The sequence below is a fragment of the Rhinopithecus roxellana genome, chromosome 7, assembly GCF_007565055.1.
Source record: "Rhinopithecus roxellana isolate Shanxi Qingling chromosome 7, ASM756505v1, whole genome shotgun sequence".
NCBI classification, from domain to species: domain Eukaryota; kingdom Metazoa; phylum Chordata; class Mammalia; order Primates; family Cercopithecidae; genus Rhinopithecus; species Rhinopithecus roxellana.
Window position 1 is genome coordinate 22,441,100 of NC_044555.1, and position 20,105 is coordinate 22,461,204.

At 42.9% G+C, this 20,105-nt stretch overlaps 1 protein-coding gene across 1 annotated transcript in view; it reads right to left on the bottom strand.

The window, feature by feature from the left end:
• Positions 1-15,327: 15,327 nt before the first annotated feature.
• The window catches only part of AKAP4 (A-kinase anchoring protein 4), a 4,924-nt gene continuing 146 nt past the window's right edge, over positions 15,328-20,105 (bottom strand). The window contains 3 exon segments of the mRNA XM_030934575.1: positions 15,328-15,656; positions 16,824-17,029; positions 17,032-18,955. Of these exon segments, the coding sequence (XP_030790435.1) occupies positions 15,501-15,656; positions 16,824-17,029; positions 17,032-18,955 (2,286 nt within the window). The 3' untranslated portion in view covers positions 15,328-15,500.

Below are 20,105 nucleotides of genomic sequence, written 5' to 3' on the forward strand. Positions count from 1 at the left end.
TGCTTGTCTTCGGGGGCAGCAAGGAAGGGGGGACCTTCAGGCCTGGATCCCACACTTCAGTCAGTCTTGGGAAAGGTGAAGCCTGAGACTCTTTGAAGGAGAAAAAAGAAGCTGAATGAGGCCGGAAATGGTGGCTCACGCCTGTAATCCCAGCACTTTGGGAGGCCAAGGCAGGTGGCTTACGAGGTCAGGAGCTCAAGACCATCCTGTCTAACACAGTGAAACCCCATCTGTACTAAAAATACAAAAAATTAGCCTGGCGTGGTGGCACCCGCCTCTAGTGCCAGCTACTCAGGAAGCTGAGGTAGAAGAATTGCTTGAATCCGGGAGGCAGAGGTTGCAGTGAGCCAAGATCGCACCACTGCATGATTGGAGACGTGGTGGGGGATTGAAGGGATGATGGGGGCTTCACAGTTTAGAAGAGGTCCATGTGTGTCTCCTAGAAAACAGCTCAGACAGAGTGGTCATCTTGCTTAAGGTCACGGAGCTAGTGTGTGGCAAAACCAGGAGTGGAGCCTATGTTTGATGGGTTCCACAGCCTTTCTATCACCCAAGATGATTTTCCCCACAACTCCCGTTTAATGTTGCCATTACATTGATTTTCGAATGTTATTTACAAAGTATGAGCGTGTGTATGTGAGCACGTGAGTGTGTGTTGAGGAGAGGCCTTGTTAGCATGGGTGTACTTTTGCTCTTGTATGTGCATATTTCTCCCATGTTTACCTATGACTTGGTGGGATTCTCAGGTGAATGTATTTCTTCCTGTTGAGAAACCTAACTCCGGAGAACACAGGGAAATCCTGAAACCTGAAGAGAGGGGTCTGAGGCACACTGACACTCCCCTTCTTGCCAGACCCTTTGGATTCTTGGGACAGCTGAATAAGAATGGGGAGAAAGCATCCAAAAGCGTCCACCTGGAGTGCAGGCTGAGCCTCTAGATTGAGCTTTTACAGGACTAGAAACATGGAAGGAAGTTCAGACAGTGACAGCCAGAGAGACACCTGTTGGCTAGAGTCTAAGGGAGACCAGATAGTGGGATGTTGAAAGAATAAGGACAGAACAAGAGGTCTAGGTAGCTCACAATCCTTCCTGAGTTATCATTTCATTGTGTGAATTTTTTCTTTTCTTTTCTTTTTCTTTCTGAGACAGCATCTCGCTCTGTCACCCAGCGTGGAGTGCAGTAGCATGATAGCAGCTCAGTGTAGCCTTCACTTCCCCGGCTCAGTTGATCCTCCCACCTCAGCCTCCAGAGAAGCTCAGATTACAGGCATGTGCCACTGTACCTGGCAGATTTTTGTATTTTTGTAGAGATGTGGTTTCTCCATGTTGTCCAGGCTGGTCCTGAACTCCTGGGCTCACGGGATCCTCCTGTCTTGGCCTCCCAAAGTGCTGGAATTACAGGCTGGAGCCCCATGCCTGGTGTGAATGGAAAGTGCTATCAACTCCCAGCTTCTCAAATACGGTATATGTGATAAGAGTATGAGCTCTGAAGTCTCTACTAACCTTGGCAAATCAGGGAACCTCTCTGATTCTAGGTTTTCCCATCTATAAAACAGGGTTAATGATAGTACCCATCCCATAGGAATGCTAATGAGATTAAGTGGTATGGAAAGCCATGGGAACAGAGCCTAACACACAGTAGGCCACCAGTGCATAGTATCTATCCTTATTTCCTCCCATTGAATGAAAATGCAAATGCAAATGACCATTGGATCATCCAGGCAACTGTATACTTCTGTAAGACCAAATTATAAAACCACTGGGGTGGAAAGAATGTTCCAGATCTGTTGCTCTCTCTTAGTTTGACACATGAGGAACCCAATACCCAATGGAAACAAGTGCATTAGAGGAAAATGAAAAAGCCTGTGCAAAAGCAAAGATCATGAAAGGGAATTATAAGAGATTTTTGAGTGGCTGCAAGAACAGATGAGTTAGTGTGCATGTACACGCTTCAGAGCGAGAGGGAAAAAGAGGAAACTGGAGGGGGGATAAGGCTATCAAAGAAGGAAAGACCAGCATACAATGCGCTTTCCTGTGAGTCAGGAGTTTGAACTTCACCTACATCAGCATTGTCCGTTAAGAATATAATGTGATCCACGTATACAATTTTAAATATTCTAGCAGCCACATGAAAAAAGAAATGGGTAAAATCAACTTTAATATTATAATTAATTTAACCTACTATATCAAATATATTATCATTTTAACATGTAATCAAAAAGAATACTGATTAATGACACTTTGCACTCTTTTTTGAATACGAAGTCATTGAAATCTGGTGTGTAGTTTTACCGTGACAGCACGTCTTAATCTGAACTAGCCACATTTCAAATGCTCAAAGGTCACATGTAACTCAAGGGCCACATGTAACTAGGGACTAGTGTATTTGTCAGTGCAGACCTAGGCAATGCGGAGCAGAGCAAGAAAAGGAGCCAGCCACTCAAGATTGTTATGTGTATTTCTGCAGATCGTGTGTGGTATAAGGGATGTGAATGTGGGCTGCAATGCAGCCCAATAATTCTATATATCAAGCCAAGCACCCCAGCACAACACTGCCAGCTCAGAGGAAAGTGAGCCTTTTCCTGATGGGTCAGCCCAGAGGTAGTTCCTTTCAGAAAAAACAACAACAACAATAACAACAACAAACACAACTTCCACGAAGATGCTAGATGTGCTAGCACTAGCCTTGGGGAAAAGCTAGGCCCATGTAGCAGGTACACGTATTAGTCCACCACTCAGGTAAGAAGTGGCACATCTTTTTACAAATCAGAGTGAATTCCACTTTGAGCTCCCAGGACCCACAGTCTGGAGGGAAACTCGACCTCAATTATTCTTGGGACTCTTCACTCAGAGTTGTGCCTGAGTTCTGATTTTTGTATGTACCAGGACATAGGGGTATGGCCCTCTCTGGTCATCAAGTCATCTACTCACAGTGGCTAATGCTGAGATAGCTACTGGCCCCTGTGCAGGACCCTTCAGGCCCAACAGCACTCTGATGATTCTGCAAAAATCCTCTGCTTGACATCCCACCCTCCTAGATTCCACCTCATCATTTCTCTCTGGGGTCTTGCTGCCTTCCCATGCACACTGCCCAGAAGCCAGCCCAGGCTCTGCTGCTCTGGAACTTTCACTTCTCCCCTTTTATCAGGGAAATCACTTTTTTGATGTGGAAAACATCCTTTTCCCTTCATGTCTCCTCCAAGATGGTTTTTGTTTTGTTTCTTTACTGGCAGACTTTCCCCCCTCTGAGGCTCAAGGCTGTTGTGAACCAAAATCAGAAAGTGCTGTAGTGTGCCAGGCCTAGTGACTTACCCCTGTAATCCCAGCACTTCCGGAGGCCGAGGCAGGTGGATTGCAAGGAGTTCCAGACCAGCCTGGGTAACATGGTGAAACCCCATCTCTATTTTTTTAAAGTGCTGTAGGAAAAGTCACTTTTCTGCCATATTTTCTGCCCTGCTACAAACCTCCTGGTAGCCAAGAGGACCTGAATCAGCTATCTACTTGATGGAAGGAAAGAAAAGGAGGAATGTACAGGAAGAAAAAAAATAAATAAATATATTAATCTCCTAAAATATTATCCAGATATAGAGCAATAGAAACTCTCCTATACCACTGATGGAAGAGTAAATTTGTACAAACACTGTGGCAGGGTTTGTCACGATCTATTAAAGTTGAATATAGTCATGTCAAGAATATCACCTGTAGGTATGTATCCAATAAAATAAGTGCTTGTGGCTAACAAAAGTCATGCATAGGCGCATTCATAGCAGCGCTCTTCCTAATAGGCTCAAACTGGAAACAACCTAAATAAATGTACATCAGCTATACAATGCATGATATATAATGGAATATTATACAATATTAGAATAAAACAACAAACAACAATATGGTTGAATCTCAGAAGCATAATGTTGAGCAAAAGAAACCAAATGCACAAAAAATCATACAGTGTGATTCTATTTAGCTATGAAGTGTTGTAAAAGGCAGAACTCAGCCTGGCCAACATAGTGAAGATTCATTTCTACAAAAAATACAAAAATTACCCAGTGTGTTGGTGCATGCCTGTGGTTCCAGTTACTTGGGACGCTGAGGTGGAAGGAGCCCACTTCACATGAGCCTTGGAGGTTGAGGCTGCAGTGAGCTGTGATTGCACCATGGCCTTCCAGCCTGAGCAACAGACTCTGTCTAAAAAAAGAAGGCAGAACCAAGAGGGGCTTTTGAGTGCTTTGAATGTTCTGTTTCTTGACCATGGGTGGGCTCAGTTTGTGGTAATTTATTGATAATGTTTTGAGCTTATAACTTTGTTCAGTTTTCTGTATATAGCCAATACAATGTTTACAAAGTAGGAAGTCAACAAAAGAAAAACAATTTCCTAGTCACACCAATTAACTGGCAACAAGCAATAATCCAGGCAAGAAAGAATGAAGGCATGAATAATGTAAAGTAGTGGAAATAAGGAGAGGGAAGCCAGGAGTGAATGTATGATTGGATGCAGACATTAGACAGAGAGAGGTGTCCTCGACAATGCCCAGGATTCCAGCTTGGATAACTAGGTAAATGAGGATGGTGGGACTGGTTGATATAGGGAACACTGGAAGAGATAAGGCAGGTGAGTAGATGATGAATACAATTAGCACAGGATGAGTTCATAGTGTCTGTGGACATTCATGTGGAGAGGCGCAATGGCATGGATTTAAAAGTGAGGGCTGATTTTTATTCCGTACGTGATGGAATAAACACACACCTCCCTTTATTGCCTACTGAACTTGAGTACAAAGCCTGTACAGAATGCATGCCAAACTATTCGAGAATTCTGAAAAGTAAATATTAGCAGACAGACCAGAAGAGGCTAGAATTACAAGTGCCACCAAACTGGTAGTGAGTTTACTATTTTTGTTCCTCCAGCATCCCCCAGCAGGAACTCAAGACAACCTGAAACTCAGAAGTGAGCACTCTGGTGCAGACAGAGTTTCAGTAGAAACCCTCTACTTCTGGTTGGAGGGGTGGAAAGGGGAGATCCAAAATGCTCAGAGAGAGTGGAGGAAATACAAGGGTGCTGTTTTTACTCTTTCCCCTGTGGTCTGTCACCCCTGTCAGCAGGCAGTCCCACAGTTGAGGTGGTGGCAGAGGCAAAGAGTAACCGGGGATGGGAAACTGCAGAAGCCAAAAGTGAATGAAAAGGAAGAACCTTACTTTTCTCTTCAATGAAGCTGCAACTTTAAGAGGGAGGGGCCAAAACCCATTGCTTCTCCCCCACCCCCCCCCCCCGCCGCCCCCGCCGCCCCCGCCCTGTATCCCCTCTCCCTGCTACTTCCCCGCCCCGCGCAAGGCATCTCCTCCCACGGGGCCTAGGCAGCCTCCAACCATGAGAGCCTGCAGGGAACTGGAAAGTACTGGAAGGATAACGGAAAGTGAGGAGCTCAGGAAAGCGGCCCTAAAGAGCTGTTATGACCTTTAAGGTTTATCCTTGACCTCTGCGTCCGTTTTCTGATCCTAACTAGCATAATGAAGGCTGTCAGAACTGAGAACTGAGCTAGGCGGTCTTCCCAACGGAACCAACTGACCTACTGCTTGGTCACGCGAGAAAGAACGGATTAGCCCTGCGAAATTTTTGAAAGCTTAACTGACATTGGAAATATAGACTGTAGAAGAAGAAAGAAATAGCAACATTCTTCGTAGTTGGGGTGGGGTGATGACTCTTAAAGGGACAGCAGAGGGAGTTTATTGAGTGTGATGGAACTGTTCTGTATCCTGATTATGGTGGTAGCTACATGAATTTATACATGTGTTAAAATTTATAGAACTGTGAACCAAAAGGGTAAAAAGCCACTTCTAAAGGATAATACTTAAAAAAATAAAATGTAAAAGTGTGAAGGCTCTGGCGTTCAATTTCTGGTAACACCACTCACTAGTTGTGTTGACCCTAAACAAGTTTCCACCCCTCTGTGCTTCAGTTTCCTCGCCCTCAAACAGAGACAATCCTAGTTTCTGCCTCCTGGAGAGTTTGTTATGGTGGAGGTTAAATGAGATAATACACATAATGTGCTTAGGCAGTGCCTGAGACATAGTGTTTGCTTAAGAAATGTCTGTGTATGTCCAGTACACAGTTCAATATAGGGGTCTGAGGTTCAGGAAACTGGTGAAAGGATGGAAGAAATCACTGTGCCAGTCACTGCTGTGTATATTTGCGTATTTAGAGCCATAGGACAAATAGTTGCAGTGACTTTATGTTTTTAAGCCATGCAACCTACCCAGCCACCAATCTTCCTCACTTTACTCCTGACCGCTTTCCAGTTTTCATGTAGTTCTTAAACTGTGGTGCCGTCTCCAATTTGGCCTTCAGTTTCCTGACTGGTCATGACCTCTCCAAGCTGTTCTTTAAGCTGTTCTCATTCATCGTTGTGCATCAAAACCTCTTGGACATTCTGCAAAAGGCCTGGCCTAGACTCTTTAAAAAGTGACAATGTCATTAAAGACCAGGAAAAAATCTCTGGGACCTTTCTAGATTAAAGGAGACTAAAGGGACATGATAACTAAATACATTGCATGGATATTGGATAGAGCAGAGGGGAACAGCTATTGAGGCTATTATTAGGATTTTTTAGGACAATTGACTATGAATTGTATGTGGACGAATGTCCTAGTTCCTAGGAGATACACACTGGTGTATTTAGGGTTGAATATCATGATGTCTTCACTGACTTTCAAATGGTTCAGCAAAATAATAATAATTTTATATAATAATTATATATATGCACACAATTTTAGTTGTGTGACAGATAAAGCAAGATGGCAAAATATGAACAATTGATGAAGCTAGATGAAGGGTATATGGGTACTCATTATGCTAGTGTTACAACTTTTCCATAAGTTTTAATTTCTTAAAAATAGAAAGGAGTAATATGACATCGCTTGGAGATTTGTAAAATATACATGCTTGTTTTGCAACCCCAAACAAAGGAATTGAGAATTTCTCTGGAGTTGGGGTGGGACAGATGGGCTGGGAATCTGTATTTTAAAAGTTGTAGGATCCCAGCGAAGAAACACCACTGAGAGAACTTCATCTCACCCCCTCCTCTACCTCCTCTGGTCCTTGCCGTCCTCCAGGATCCAAACTCTGGCACAAGTTCTCTTTGACAATGTCCCAGCGAGGCCTGTCCACCCACCTTCTGTAAAGTGGGTGCAGCTAGATAGTGGGGCTGGTGGGAAGAGCACCAAGAGAAGGATAGATCCTGGGTAGGTCACCAGTTATCAGATGGGCAGAGAAAGAGGGTTCTCTGAAAGAGCCTGGGAAGAAAGGGCCAGGGAAGTAAGAAGGAAACCCCAAGATTCGCCTGAAAGGAGGATGGAGAGATATGACAAGTCACTCTAGGTGTGCCTGCTTAGAATTTGCATCAGGATGGGGAGAGCTAAGTTCCTCTGTCAGTTCAGAAGTGGACCATTTGATTCCAGAGGAGATTTTCCTGGCAAATCCTCCCTTCCCTTTAGTAGATAGTTTGTGCCACAGGACTCATCGACAAAGGCATCGAAGTCTCCAACAAGAGAAATTTCTTTTCCAAAAGCAGGGCTTTTGGGAGCGAGATGCTGTCAACCCCCTAGAGGAAAGTTAGCAGATCAGGGTGTTTTATTTTGCTTTCCTCTCTTGCTGAGTTCTGGGACATGATTTATCATCTTTTGGGAGGTGCTGTGTTAAACCACGTCAAGGTCATTGAAAATATATGCATTTGGCATTTGGAGGTGTGGGAGAGTATGGAGTCTGCCTTCTACTGTTTCTGGCATCTGATGGTTTTGACAGTGGCAAATAAAGGCCTGGAGGTCAAGTGTAACCTTAGGGAAGGAAAATGAAAACCTACCACCCTCCTCTTCATCAGTTGTCTCCATCACAGCTGGGGTTTCTAGGACACCCCTCACCTTCCCCATCTACCCCACAAGAGGTGTGTTGGTTCAGCTCTGGAATCTTTTAACGTTTAGTGAAGTCCAGTGAAGCTGGAATTTTAAAAAAGGAAAAATGAAAGGAAGAAAAAAAAAACAGAAATAAGCAAAGGAAGTAAAGAACAGTTAAGCAGCACATGGCTTGCTCCAATGTATCCTTCCCATAGCAGACTGAGTGAGCACTCCAGAACACAAAGCTTACTCTGAAACTGCGGGGCTCAAACCCTTCAAATGGTTTCTCCTTGAACTTAGCAGTGAATCCACATAGCACTCTGATGCCAGCTGACTTTTCTAGCTTTGTCATCCTTCACTTCCCCTTCATGCACCCTCTACTCCTGTGCCATGTCTCCTGGATTCCTAAGCAAGCCATGCCTTTATTCACCTCAGATGTTTTGCACATGGATAGGCACCCACCAGCCACTCAAGTCAAGTGTGGTGGTGAAGAGTACAGACTCAAGTCTCATTTTGCCTGGGCTTCATCCCAGATGTGGGCAACTTTCTGATCCTCTGTACCTTCATTTCCTCAGTTGCGAATTGGGGCTACCAACAGAGGCACCTTGAGGATTAGATGTGACAATCTGTGAGAAGAGCCTAGCGGAGGGCCTGGTTCAGCACACAATTAGCTGTTGCTCAACAAACATTGATTGGCTGGGTGCCCAGCAGGTGGGAGGCCCTTATCTGTTCATTTATTACAAGCTATTTGTAGTCTGGTGGAAAGGCAGACATGAAAACAAGACATTATAAGACAGTGTGATCCAGTGGCACTGGAACTATGTGGGTTTGTACCTTTTCTTCAGCTGGGCTTGCCCCAGGTGTTACCTAGAATTCAATTCTTAGCCAGGCCCGAGACTTGAGGAGGATAAGAGAAAGTAAAAAACTTCTACCCTGGGAGAGGCATTTCAAACTTGAGGCACCAGCACAGCCCCACAGCTATTCAAATGTTGAAATCCTTTCCTACCGATTGGCAAGCTGCCCTGAGCACCCCAACTGTCTGTAACCCCTCCTGTCCTTCTACTTCCCACATTCTGGTGTGCATTGGTTGGATACCATCAGGGACTGTCCTTTTCTCCTGCCAGGGTGCAAGGGAGCCAGCCTATCTTTTGTTGCTCTTTTGCTCTGCTTCCCCTCAACCCCCAACAAGCAGCAGCCCTGAGCCCTCTGAGCAAATGCAAACTCCATACCTTGTTCTGCGAGGCTGCATTTTCAACATTACGTATGCTTCTCCTTGGGGATATTGCCTGCTCTGTGAGTCCCAGGAGCTGTGTCGGCTTGCTTTGGGGGATGCCCAGTTCGGCCTTCTTCTGGGCTATGGTCTATGCCAGCAATATCCTTTGAAAACCTGTGCCTGTCCACCAGTGTGGATTCCTTCCAGCCAACCATCCACTCTACTCCAGAGGTTCCTGTCACCTCCTAGATGTTCCTACTCCATTCTGTCAGTGTTTCCTGAACTGTGCCAGGATTTATCCTGACTTATGATGTTATGGACAAGGTCCTGGTGTCCTGTGAAGTAGTATAGAGTGGAAGCTTTGGAGCCTATCTGTGTTTTTTAATCCCAGCTCTAAGACTTCCTAGCTCTGTGACCTTAGGCAAGTTACTCAGCCTTTCCAGGCCTCCGTCATCTCATCTGCAAAAAGGGATAACAGCAATACCTACCTTATAGGGCTTTTGGGAGGATTATATGATATAATACTGAAAAGCACTTAGAAGAATGCCTGACCCACAGTAAAAGTGCAACAAATGTTAGACATTATTATCATTGTTATTATTATTATTTTGTATTGAAGCTCTTTTTTTTTTGAGAAAGGTCTTGTCACCCAGGCTGGAGTGCAGTGGTGCAATCTTGGCTCACTGCAGCCTGAACCTCCCGGCTCAGGTGATCCTCCCACCTCAGACTTCTAAGTAGCTGGGACTACAGGCAAGTGCCACTGTGCCTGACTAAGTTTTGCATTTATATAGATGGGGTTTTACCATGTTGCCTAGGCTGGTGTTGATCTCCTGATTTCAAGCGATCCACCTGTCTTGGCCTCCCAAAGTGCTGTGATTACAGGTCTGAGCCACCGTGCCCAACCACATTGAAGTTTTAGTGGGCACATTTAGGTATATTTTAAAACATAATTGCCTCTTTTGATGTACATAACAGTTCTAAAGAGGTAGGTATAAAAGACTATTGGTTAGAATCCCAATTTTTGAGGTAAGAAAACTAAGACTCGGCTATATGAAGTGAGATGGCCATGGTTAATGAGAAGTTTTATGATTTCCCATGTAATGTTATTGTTCTCCACCAGAAGACACTGAACTAGATGGATTGTTACTTATTCAATAAACATTTATTGAATGACTACTGTGTGCCAGGCATTGTGCTGGGCACTGAGGGTACAGTGGTGAGCAAGACAGACAGGTCCCTGTGCTCCTGAAGTTACCATTTTAGTGGAAGGGGACAATCAATAAGCAAGTAAATAACAATAAAAGGTATATATCAGTTAGTGCAATAAAAATTAAACAGGGCAGTGGGATACAAAGTAATTATGGGCGATAAGGTAGTGAATAAAGGAGGGTTTTTCTGGGGAGGTGACTTTCATGATAAGCAGGAGATGAGCTGGAGACCTTCTCACTTTGGATATGTAGCTAGGTTCTGGGAGAGAAGTCCTCATGAGGAGGGGATTTCCAGGGTCCTACTCGGGGCCACCACAGACAAGTGGATGTAGCAGGAAGGAGGATTGCAAGGTAAGGGTTGCTCAGAGCCCAAAGTCAGAAAGACTTGCTAAATTTGAGATTTTTCTGGAAAGAGGCAGGAGAGCAAAGAAACTTTTAGCAGTGGAAAGGGAATTTTTTTCCTTATAGGTACTTATTAAGTTTAAACATTTTAAAATTAACTTTACTGAGATATAATTTAGATAGAATAAAGTTCACTGATTCTAAGCATACAGGTTAATGAGTCTTAAGAAACATAGACCCCTGTGTTAAACATTGCCTTTCTCAAGATATATAGTACATTTCCATCACCCTAAAGTGTTCTCTTGAGACCTTCACAGTCACTTCTGGCTAGGTATTATGTAGAATGTCCCTCAATTTGGGTTTGTCTGATGGCTTCTCATTATTTGACTATGGTTATGTGTTTTTTGCAAGAAGACCACAGAAACGATATGCCCTTCTTATCACATTATATTGGGAGATACATGATATCATTATGTCATTCCTGGTGATACCGGCCTTGATCATCTAATTAAGATGTGACAGATTTCTCCATTGCAAAGTTACTACTTTTCCCTTTGCAATTAATAAGTATCTTGGGAGAGACACTGAAACTACCCCATAAATATTTGATTTAGCACTATATAAGACCATATATTGAATTAGAGAGTGTTGTTTTGTTGAATTTAGTTTTACCAGTCAAGAGCATGGTCTATTTTTACTATTCACCTGTTTTTATTTTTCTCATTCTTGTTTTATAGTTTGTTCTTTAATAAACATGGATCTGGATTAATGGGAAGACAGTGTGATAGAATGGAAAGAGCATAGTATTCGACATGAGGCAAACCTGGATTTGAATCCCAACTTTCCCACTCACTGGTTAGATGACCTTGCAAAAGGCCTGACTCGCTAATTTCTCATCCATAAAAAGCGGCTGGTAAGAAACCGTCTCACAAGGTTTTTGAAAACATTAAAGCACTGAGTAGTATCTGGCACTCAATAAGTGCTGTGTAAATGTCATTTCTTGCCTCCTTTAATACTCAAGTGTTTAATATTGTTGTCACAATTGTAAGTAGACTCCTCTTTCTGGCAGGGTGGCCTTAGGATATAGGAATTCAACAGATTCTTTTAGATTTATTTTATGTTCTGACACCACAGAGGCTTTGGCTCAGGAGAAGTAGCGAACTTTTTACATGTCTCTGAGTCACTGGGGAGAAAGCAGCTGGACCTGTTTTAATTGACGGCAAATTATTGCAGCTCACCAGTATCTCCTATTCTAATACCTTTGCAAAACTCCTTCTTTACCTTTGGTATTTGGGGATTTGATTTTCACTGATGTACAAATATATTATTTGCAAAAGTGGCATTTTTTTCTCTCTCTCCTGTATTTCTACTTTTCGTTTATTTTTCTTCTTTCATTATTAGAATTGTTTTAAGGTAGAATTTTAATACGGGTAATCTAGTGTGGTTCCTGTTTTTACCCAGAATAAATTTGAGTTTTTATTTGTTTTTTTTTGGGGGGGGGAGCGGAAGGCTGTACTCTTATCATGTTAAACAAGAGAGAAAACACTGCAACACCCACCCTCCCCCACTCCATCTCTGATTTCTGATTTCTTAAGACTTAAGCAAAACTGCCTTCCTTGTTTGGTCTTTTTCCTTGTTCCAAATTTTATTTCCCCCTTTCTAAACTTTTAATTTGTTATTTGACATGAGGCAAACCTGGATTTGAGTTTACACTGGATTTTAAACCTGGATTTTATTTTTCTTTAAAGATTTTAAGTTCTTTAGGCAGGATGTCACTGTTTCTTTTTTTATTCTGATATAGGCTTTAAGGGCAACATATTCTCTAAATGCTGCCTTGGCAATCTCCCAGAAAGTATTACTGTTGTCAGAAAAAGGGGTCCTGATCCAGACCCCAAGAGAGGGTTCTTGGATCTAAGGCAGGAAGGAATTCAAGGCAAGTTGTAGAGCGCGTAGAGAAGAGACAGTTTATTGAACGCTGCTACTCAGTTACAGAGTAAAGCCTCCTCAGCTGCTACTCAGTTAGAGTAGGGCGTCCTCAGGAAGAGGAGGAACGACTTGTCTTTAAGTTTTCTCATATAGTGGTCTTATTTTCTATGTAAAACTAAGTTACGTCTACATGCTGGTGGGCTGACAGCATGACAATTTATTATTTTGCTGATATAAAGAAAACTATTCTTGGCATTTTAGCGTGTAAGCACATCAAAGCATGACTATAATCAACTTAGAAGCATATATTGTTATGCGATATTGGGACATGTGGACATTCTGCTGTCGTGGGCATTTATCCTTACAGGTATTATTAAGCTGTTTTCTCAGCCATAAATATCTTATGACCACGGGCCGTGACTGGCAAGGAATGTGCCTTGCTAGTTTTAACACGGAATTGATGTTAAAATGGTGTCACCCTGGCTCTCCTAGGCTCCTGTTTCTCTAACATTACTCCCATGAAATCAGTCTTACAAATTAATTTTTCCTTTTGCCTCAGGCTCCATTATGGCTTGGCATGGCACTGTTACTGATCCTGTGTACAAAAATTTTTGATATTTTGTTCATCATGGTTTTTTGGCATTAATTTTGATTTATTAAAATATTATTTGATTATGGAGTTTTTGATCCCTGAGGCAAGTACCTCTCTCACCTCATTCCAGTCTAGTTCTGGCCTTGTAATAACCTCCCAGACAAGTTTTGCTTATAATTTTGTTTTGAGATGGAAGCCTGATATCAGAGAGACTGAAACTGTTAATAAGCCAATTGTACCGCCTGCCAGGAGAGAATCGTGTTTTCCTTTTCTGCTCCTTTCGCCTCTTTCTTACTATATGCCAGACTCTCAGCTCAGCAGAAGTCCTTGTCCATTTCCAGCTGCTGGCATTGAGCACGGCCACATTGCTATTAGGATGCCTGGCGTTACTTCTTCATTTAGAGAGGTCAAAGGCCAGGGTCTTATTTTCCAGAAATAAACCCCAAGGGCTATTGAGCTCCTTCAGACCCTTGTCAGGGTCCTTGTGGCCCAAAGCATTCCTTTCTCTGCTGGAATCTGTCAGTTAGCTCTGGCAAAAATCAAGTTTCCTCACCCTGAGCTTATTCCATCTACACAAGTTTCCTTTAGAAATTATGGAAAAGAAACTTGTTCGTAAAATTCTCAAATGTCAGAACTGGAAAGGCCCTGAGAGACCATCTTGCCCCAACCCCTTTCATTTAACAGAACATGTAACTTCCTTTGCTCTATTTCCATGTTTCAAGGAATCCCCAAGGCTGCCTCATAATAAAAATCAGGAGCAAAGTAAGAGCCAAGTTAATCAAGGAAGTAAACTGCTATGTGGCCCAGCTGTGCTCAGGGAGGACTGAGTCATTAGAAATGTAGCCCTGGCCTCGAGATTTGTTTATTAAGGATTTTCTTCAAGGGCAAAGAAAAGGATCTGTGATGGCTCAACTCCAAAGATTTTAATGGTGTGGGGTGAGACTGAAAAACATTCGATGAGCTTTCAGCCGGGCTGGAGAGTTTTAAACATCCTGCTTTGAAGAAGCCTGCCTTTACTTCTTCTATCTGACTGGGTCAGGCATTGTGGAGAAGTTGGCAAAGTTTGTCTGTGTGCTTAACTTCTCCCAAAAAGTGTCTCTCTGGGTCCCATACTCAGAGGATATGCTTTCAGTTCTGAAATGTATCAAGAGGGCACTCCTGTGTTAGGACTGGCATTGAAAGTCACATATCATTCACATATCTACATTTGCAACAAAATCCACCCTGTGCAAAACACCATCACATCCGTTCCTCTAGTTTAACCTATAAACAACGTGGTAATTTTTAGCTACATTTTGCAGATGAACAGGCTCAGTCTGCAGGATTGCCTAAGGCCATGTGACTAGTAAGAGGCAAAGCTTTGACTGTTGAGTCCAGAAGGACACCCCATCCTGTGCTTGGTTCTACTAAGCCGCAATGCTTCAAGGGTGCCAAAACGTGCCATGAGAGCACACACCAAACTAGCTAACAAGGTCTACAGGGTTGAAACCACTGTCTTGATCTGATTTGCAGTGAATGCTAGCACTATGATTGACTTAAAGGACACACAGAACAAATCTGGGAACTTACTGTTATTCCCAGAGCAGACACTGGGACATTGGGCCCCAAAGGAATTTACCCATCTTAGAGGTTTATGTTCTTGGAAAATTTTTCTTTCAGACTGGAAGAAGACAAGGAAATCTCATCAATTGAAGGAAATTCCTTATAAGGAAACTTTATTCACACACGGGAGAGGATCAGATCCCATTGCAGTTCTGGGTAGTATTTAGCTATGTGCGGTGAACACTTTTGAGGGATGTGTGTGTAGCAAGGCAGGGTAATGATTATACACTTTCTTCAACTAAACCAAGAAAGCTGTATCCTTGGGATTAGAAAGGGGATTATCAAGTTAGATGTGCAGTTCAGGGAGAAACAGGAAGGCCACAGGTGGGAAAACTCTAAATAGACTGTGAATTGAGATTATTTGAACAACCAGATTACTTAGGGACCTTGACATGGATTATATCCCTGTGTCTTTGGTGCTCAGAAAATAATCCAGGGTGAGATCTGAATACAACTCCAACACTGTGTCACCATTCCTGGAAAATGGACCAATTCCCTTCCCGTGTCTTGGAAATAGCTGATCAAAAAAACGACACATTTTTTAAAAATTTTTTTAATTCATTTTCTTTCCCAGTTTGTTGACACCTCTTACATTCACAGGCAACTGCTCAAGTGTATTGGGAAACACAGTTGTGTATTGTGCAGTTGACTGTCCTGATGGTGGTGGTGCTCTGGCTGGGATGGAATGCTGCTAGGGGGGCTAAGATGAAGACGAGTCAAAGAAATTGTCAGCTCACAGGTTAGCGAGCAGCCAGTCCAGCAACTGTTTCCTGGCCACCTTTCCCACGGCTTCATCCAGTTGCCGTTCCTTGGCAAACTTCATGACCTCTTGAAGAAGACCTCCTACACTGTACCCCTTCTCTGCTGCTTTAGCTGAAACCTGAGGAAGCTGTGGGGAAAACAGAGCTAGTGTGAGCTGCGTGATGCTTTTTAGAGGAAAGACCTGCTGGACAAAGTGAACTAACACCCTTCTACCAGCCAACCCCCTCAACCCCTAACCTCCTCACCCACACCCACCACCTTCCCGCTCATGATTCTAGGATTAGGGTACAGCATGTCACAGATCCATGACTAGAGGCTGCTGACACATCTTTCCTTTTTCCTTGAAACTTCTCTAATGTCATAGATCAAAATGCCAAAGATACTTTATTTTTTGAGCTTCAAAAACACACTCTGAAATTAGTTGTGCTCATTAAATACTTTTCACCAGATGCTGGACCCTTCAGTTAGTCTGTGCTGATTGCTAGGTCAAGGTTTGGGGTTGCCATTCCCCCACCTCCCTAAAAAAGTGTGAGACTTGGAGTACGGAGGATTGTCTGGCCTTGGCTCCTGGACTGAAAATAAGTTGGTTAAGTATTTGATGTTTCTGGAATCCATCTAATGCAGGAAACCCAGCTGTCAGGTAGGGGTGTGTGTGTGTGAGAGAGAGACAGAGACAGAGAGAATGTGCATGTGTATGTGTATGAATGTATGAATGCTGGCCTCCATGGAATCTGAGGAGCAGGGCCAGGACTAGGGTCAGGCAAGTGAGGCAACTAGGGCATAAAATTTAAGGAGACAGGACTCTCAGGGCACTTGCAGGACCCATGAGTTTGGGGGAGGAGCATAGAGAAAATAGTAAGAGACAAGTTTCAAACTGTTTCTGGTAGGTCAAACACAAAATTAGTCCATGATACTTCCAACACCTCAAGAGGGAGGGAGGAACTCCATTTTCCTTTTTTGTTCCCTCCTCTCTAGAGTACTTTGGCAGATCTTAAAACTGAAAACATGAGACTTAATCATTCCCCAATGTTTTACCAGATAGTTTGTCAAAAGGGTCACTGATGAAATGCGTTAATCTCACTCTCCTCCTCTTGGTGGAAATGCACAGGCCTTGAGGTGTCCACTTAGCTAGTGGTTCACCATTTTTGTGTCTTTTTATGAGGTGAAAGTAATTCATGAAGCACACGGTAAAGAATAGACTTGAAACTAGAATGATCTTGGGCTCGAAGTACAATGCTGCCTCCCTGCCTCTGCCCATTCCAACTTTCTTTTTGTGCCTTAATGCATTACTTACCTTTTCCAGTTGTCCATCCTTATCTCCCATGAAGTAGAGCATGGGCACGTTAAACTGGGAGGCTGCAATCCACTGCAGGACAGCCTGGAGCTGCTTCTGCAAGCTATTTGTAGAGCACTGATTATTGATAATTACTTCATGTCCAAGAGAGTCTTGATAGTTCTGTGGCATTGCACCGCTGTGAATGCACCTGGTGCCCCTGAATTGGGCTTATCTGCCGAGGCTGCTTGTTCTTCCAACTCAGCAAGGGCTGCCCCATCGTTGCTATACTTAGCCATGATAAGGCAGAGCTTCATCACAGATTCTACCAGTTTATCTATAAATTGCCAGTTCACTTGCTTCATCCCACTGATAAAGTCAAGTTCTTGATGGTCCTGGCATTGTTCTTCCCCTTTGTCAGATCTCTTGGACATGTAAGTTGCTTTGCTTGCCCTGGGCTCAGAATGCTTGTTCTCACCTTCGCGTGGATCCTCACATTTGAAGGGGTTCTCATTAAGCAGTTTCTGAATCAGCATTAAAAAGATGTTTGACATATCCATTTTCTGGGAGTCCAGGGGTTGGTTCTCCTTTTGACAGGTGGATGGTCCAGGGGCTCTGTGAGATTCTAGGTGTTTCACTGAAAGTGCTTCGGCACCTTGGCCACCTCCCCACTTTTCATATTGAGTACTCTGAGCCATATAGCCCATGGTGGAACCAGGACAGTCTTCTTCACATGTATCTTTGCCCTTAGTCTGCTGGGTCAGATGGTACTGGATCAGCTTAAGGGCAGAGACAATCAGGTCCTTGGCCAGTGAATCTGTGGAAGCACTGATCTTTTCTCCTTGCTCATCTTGATTGCTGCATGCTTTGGTAGCCACCTTGCATGGGTTTCCTTGCTTTTGGTTCCAGATGGTCAGGCCCTCCTTGAGAATGTGTTCACCGACTTTCTCAGCACTAGTCAGCGACTTGCATGGATCTGATTTCATTTTGCCTTTGTCCCTCCCTTTCATTTCAGCTTTCATGGTGGAGCATTCAAGACTCTGGTTCCTGCATTTGGGATCATGGGACCCAGCTTTTAAAGATGCATATGACAGACTCTGAGACTTAGTCTCCTTCTCCTCACCAATAAGTGCACTGACCAAGCGCTTCAGCATGGCCTCCATGATGTCTGCAGCATTTTGTTTCCATTGGTTGAACAGATTTCTCTTGACAGCTGAGACAAAGTCTGAGTCAGTCATCAGGACCCCAGTAATATTATGCAGGTTCTTCATGCAGGAATCAATCAAATCGGACACAATCTCCTTGGTGTGCCTTAGCAACACCCTCTTCAGGACCACACACGCTGGAACTGGCTTCCCAGAGCTGTGCACTTTCAAGGTCTTCATGACAGAGACCATCATGTCAGATGCCACCTGATTTGCATAAACCATGAGCCCCTTGCTGATGGAATCTGCAAATTCTTTGCTCTCTCTCTGGGACATCTGTTTGTCTCCACTTTTGCTCTTGTTGGATAATTCACTATATAGAAAGCTTTTCTGGCCACCTTCCCTGGACTTCTCCTCAGTGCCACGCATTTCTGCAGCGGTCAGTTCCACAGCTTCATGGGCCATTTCAGAAGCAATCTTGCTCACAGCAGTTTGGGGACTGATTCTCTCTTTGTTCCCAGGGGATGGATAGATTGAATGATGAAGGCATTTGCTTCTACCTTCCAACTTCTCCTTGATTTCCTTATGAGCCATCTGGATTACCAGAGAAGACAGTCGGTTGACGTAGAAGGAAAGGTCATCTATAGAACATTCTCCATCAGGGGAAATGACTGCTCTCTGAGTGCTAGGAGGTTTGGCTGGAGTAGCTGAAGGACTTTGATTATTGTTGGTGTTTTTAGCTGCTGCTATTTCTAGGCGTAGGTTTTGAGGTCTGTTCATCAAATAATCTATGTTCACTTGATCAGCATAGACGCTGTAGCAGTTCTTAGAGGATTCTGTGTGATATTCGCCCTCTGTGTCTTCTACTTTATGTTTACAGGTAGAGGTTGAGGGGCTCAATGCATGTTGGAAACCCAAGGCATACTTCTGGAGATCACTGAGAAGCCAGTTGAGGACACTTATGGGATCAGAGGGAGCTTGTTTGAAAAGGCACACAGATCCCTCCGTCTAAAAAAAGAAGACCTATCCATAAGAGTTTGGGTAGGCTATTTCTTTCCCTTATTTTACTTAGAAGATGTATCAGATTAGCGATTTGACCTTTTAGAGTTTGTATGGGAACATAACATCCAGTTATATCCATTAGTACACATTCAAGCAGAAGTGGCAGCAACAAAAGTTCAAAGTATATACATGTGTATACTTAACTATACACAAGTGTTATCAATATATGTCTGCCAACTCATATGAATATGTTGTATCTCAATGGGTCAAAAATGTGTCAGTGTGTCTGTTGTGTGTGTATATATGCATGGAAATATAGCAGTTAACATGTGTGAACATCTCAATAGATGTGAGAATGTGCCATTCTGTATTGTTAGTGTGTGAAAATGCACACCTGTGTGTGTGCATATGTGTGACTGTCTAAGCATGTGTAATAATGTGTTGACATCATTACCTATTGTATATGTCTACTGTATAGGCTGACATGTGCATGTTAGTATGCATATTTGTACATGTGTGAATGTCAAAATATGAGTGTCTATGCCCGTGTCTCTGAATATGTAAATGAGTCAATTTGAGTAATCTGCATATATGTGTGTATATAAATTCACTAGTATGTATCATGCAGCTATAAATGCATTTATATATGTTAAAGCATAAATTCATATATTAACACACACTCATTAATATAAGATACAAGTTTAATATATTAATGTATATGTATGTTAAAATATGAGTATGTGTAAACAGGTGATTGTATAATGACTATGTATATTCATAAATTGGGTATCAATTTATGCTATATTTATATGTTATGTCAATGCTTGACCATGTGTATGTCAATGTTGTACATACCCTGGTATTTGAGTATGTGTGTGAGTAGGTGTGTTATTGCATTTGTGTCAACAGTGTATCAATGCATACAAACAAGTGCATTAGTAAATATGTGTCGCTTAGTGTAAGTTTGTGTGTATGTCAGCATGACTGTGTATGACCATATATGTCTTTGCATAGATATGTATATTTATAAGCATGTATACCAATAACTGAGTCTGTATGGTCACTATGTTTTGATCAAGTCTTATGCATGTAATGTGTGTGAATGTATGTTCATGCATTGTGTAATATGGGTGTTTATGTGTGTTGTGTGTGGGCA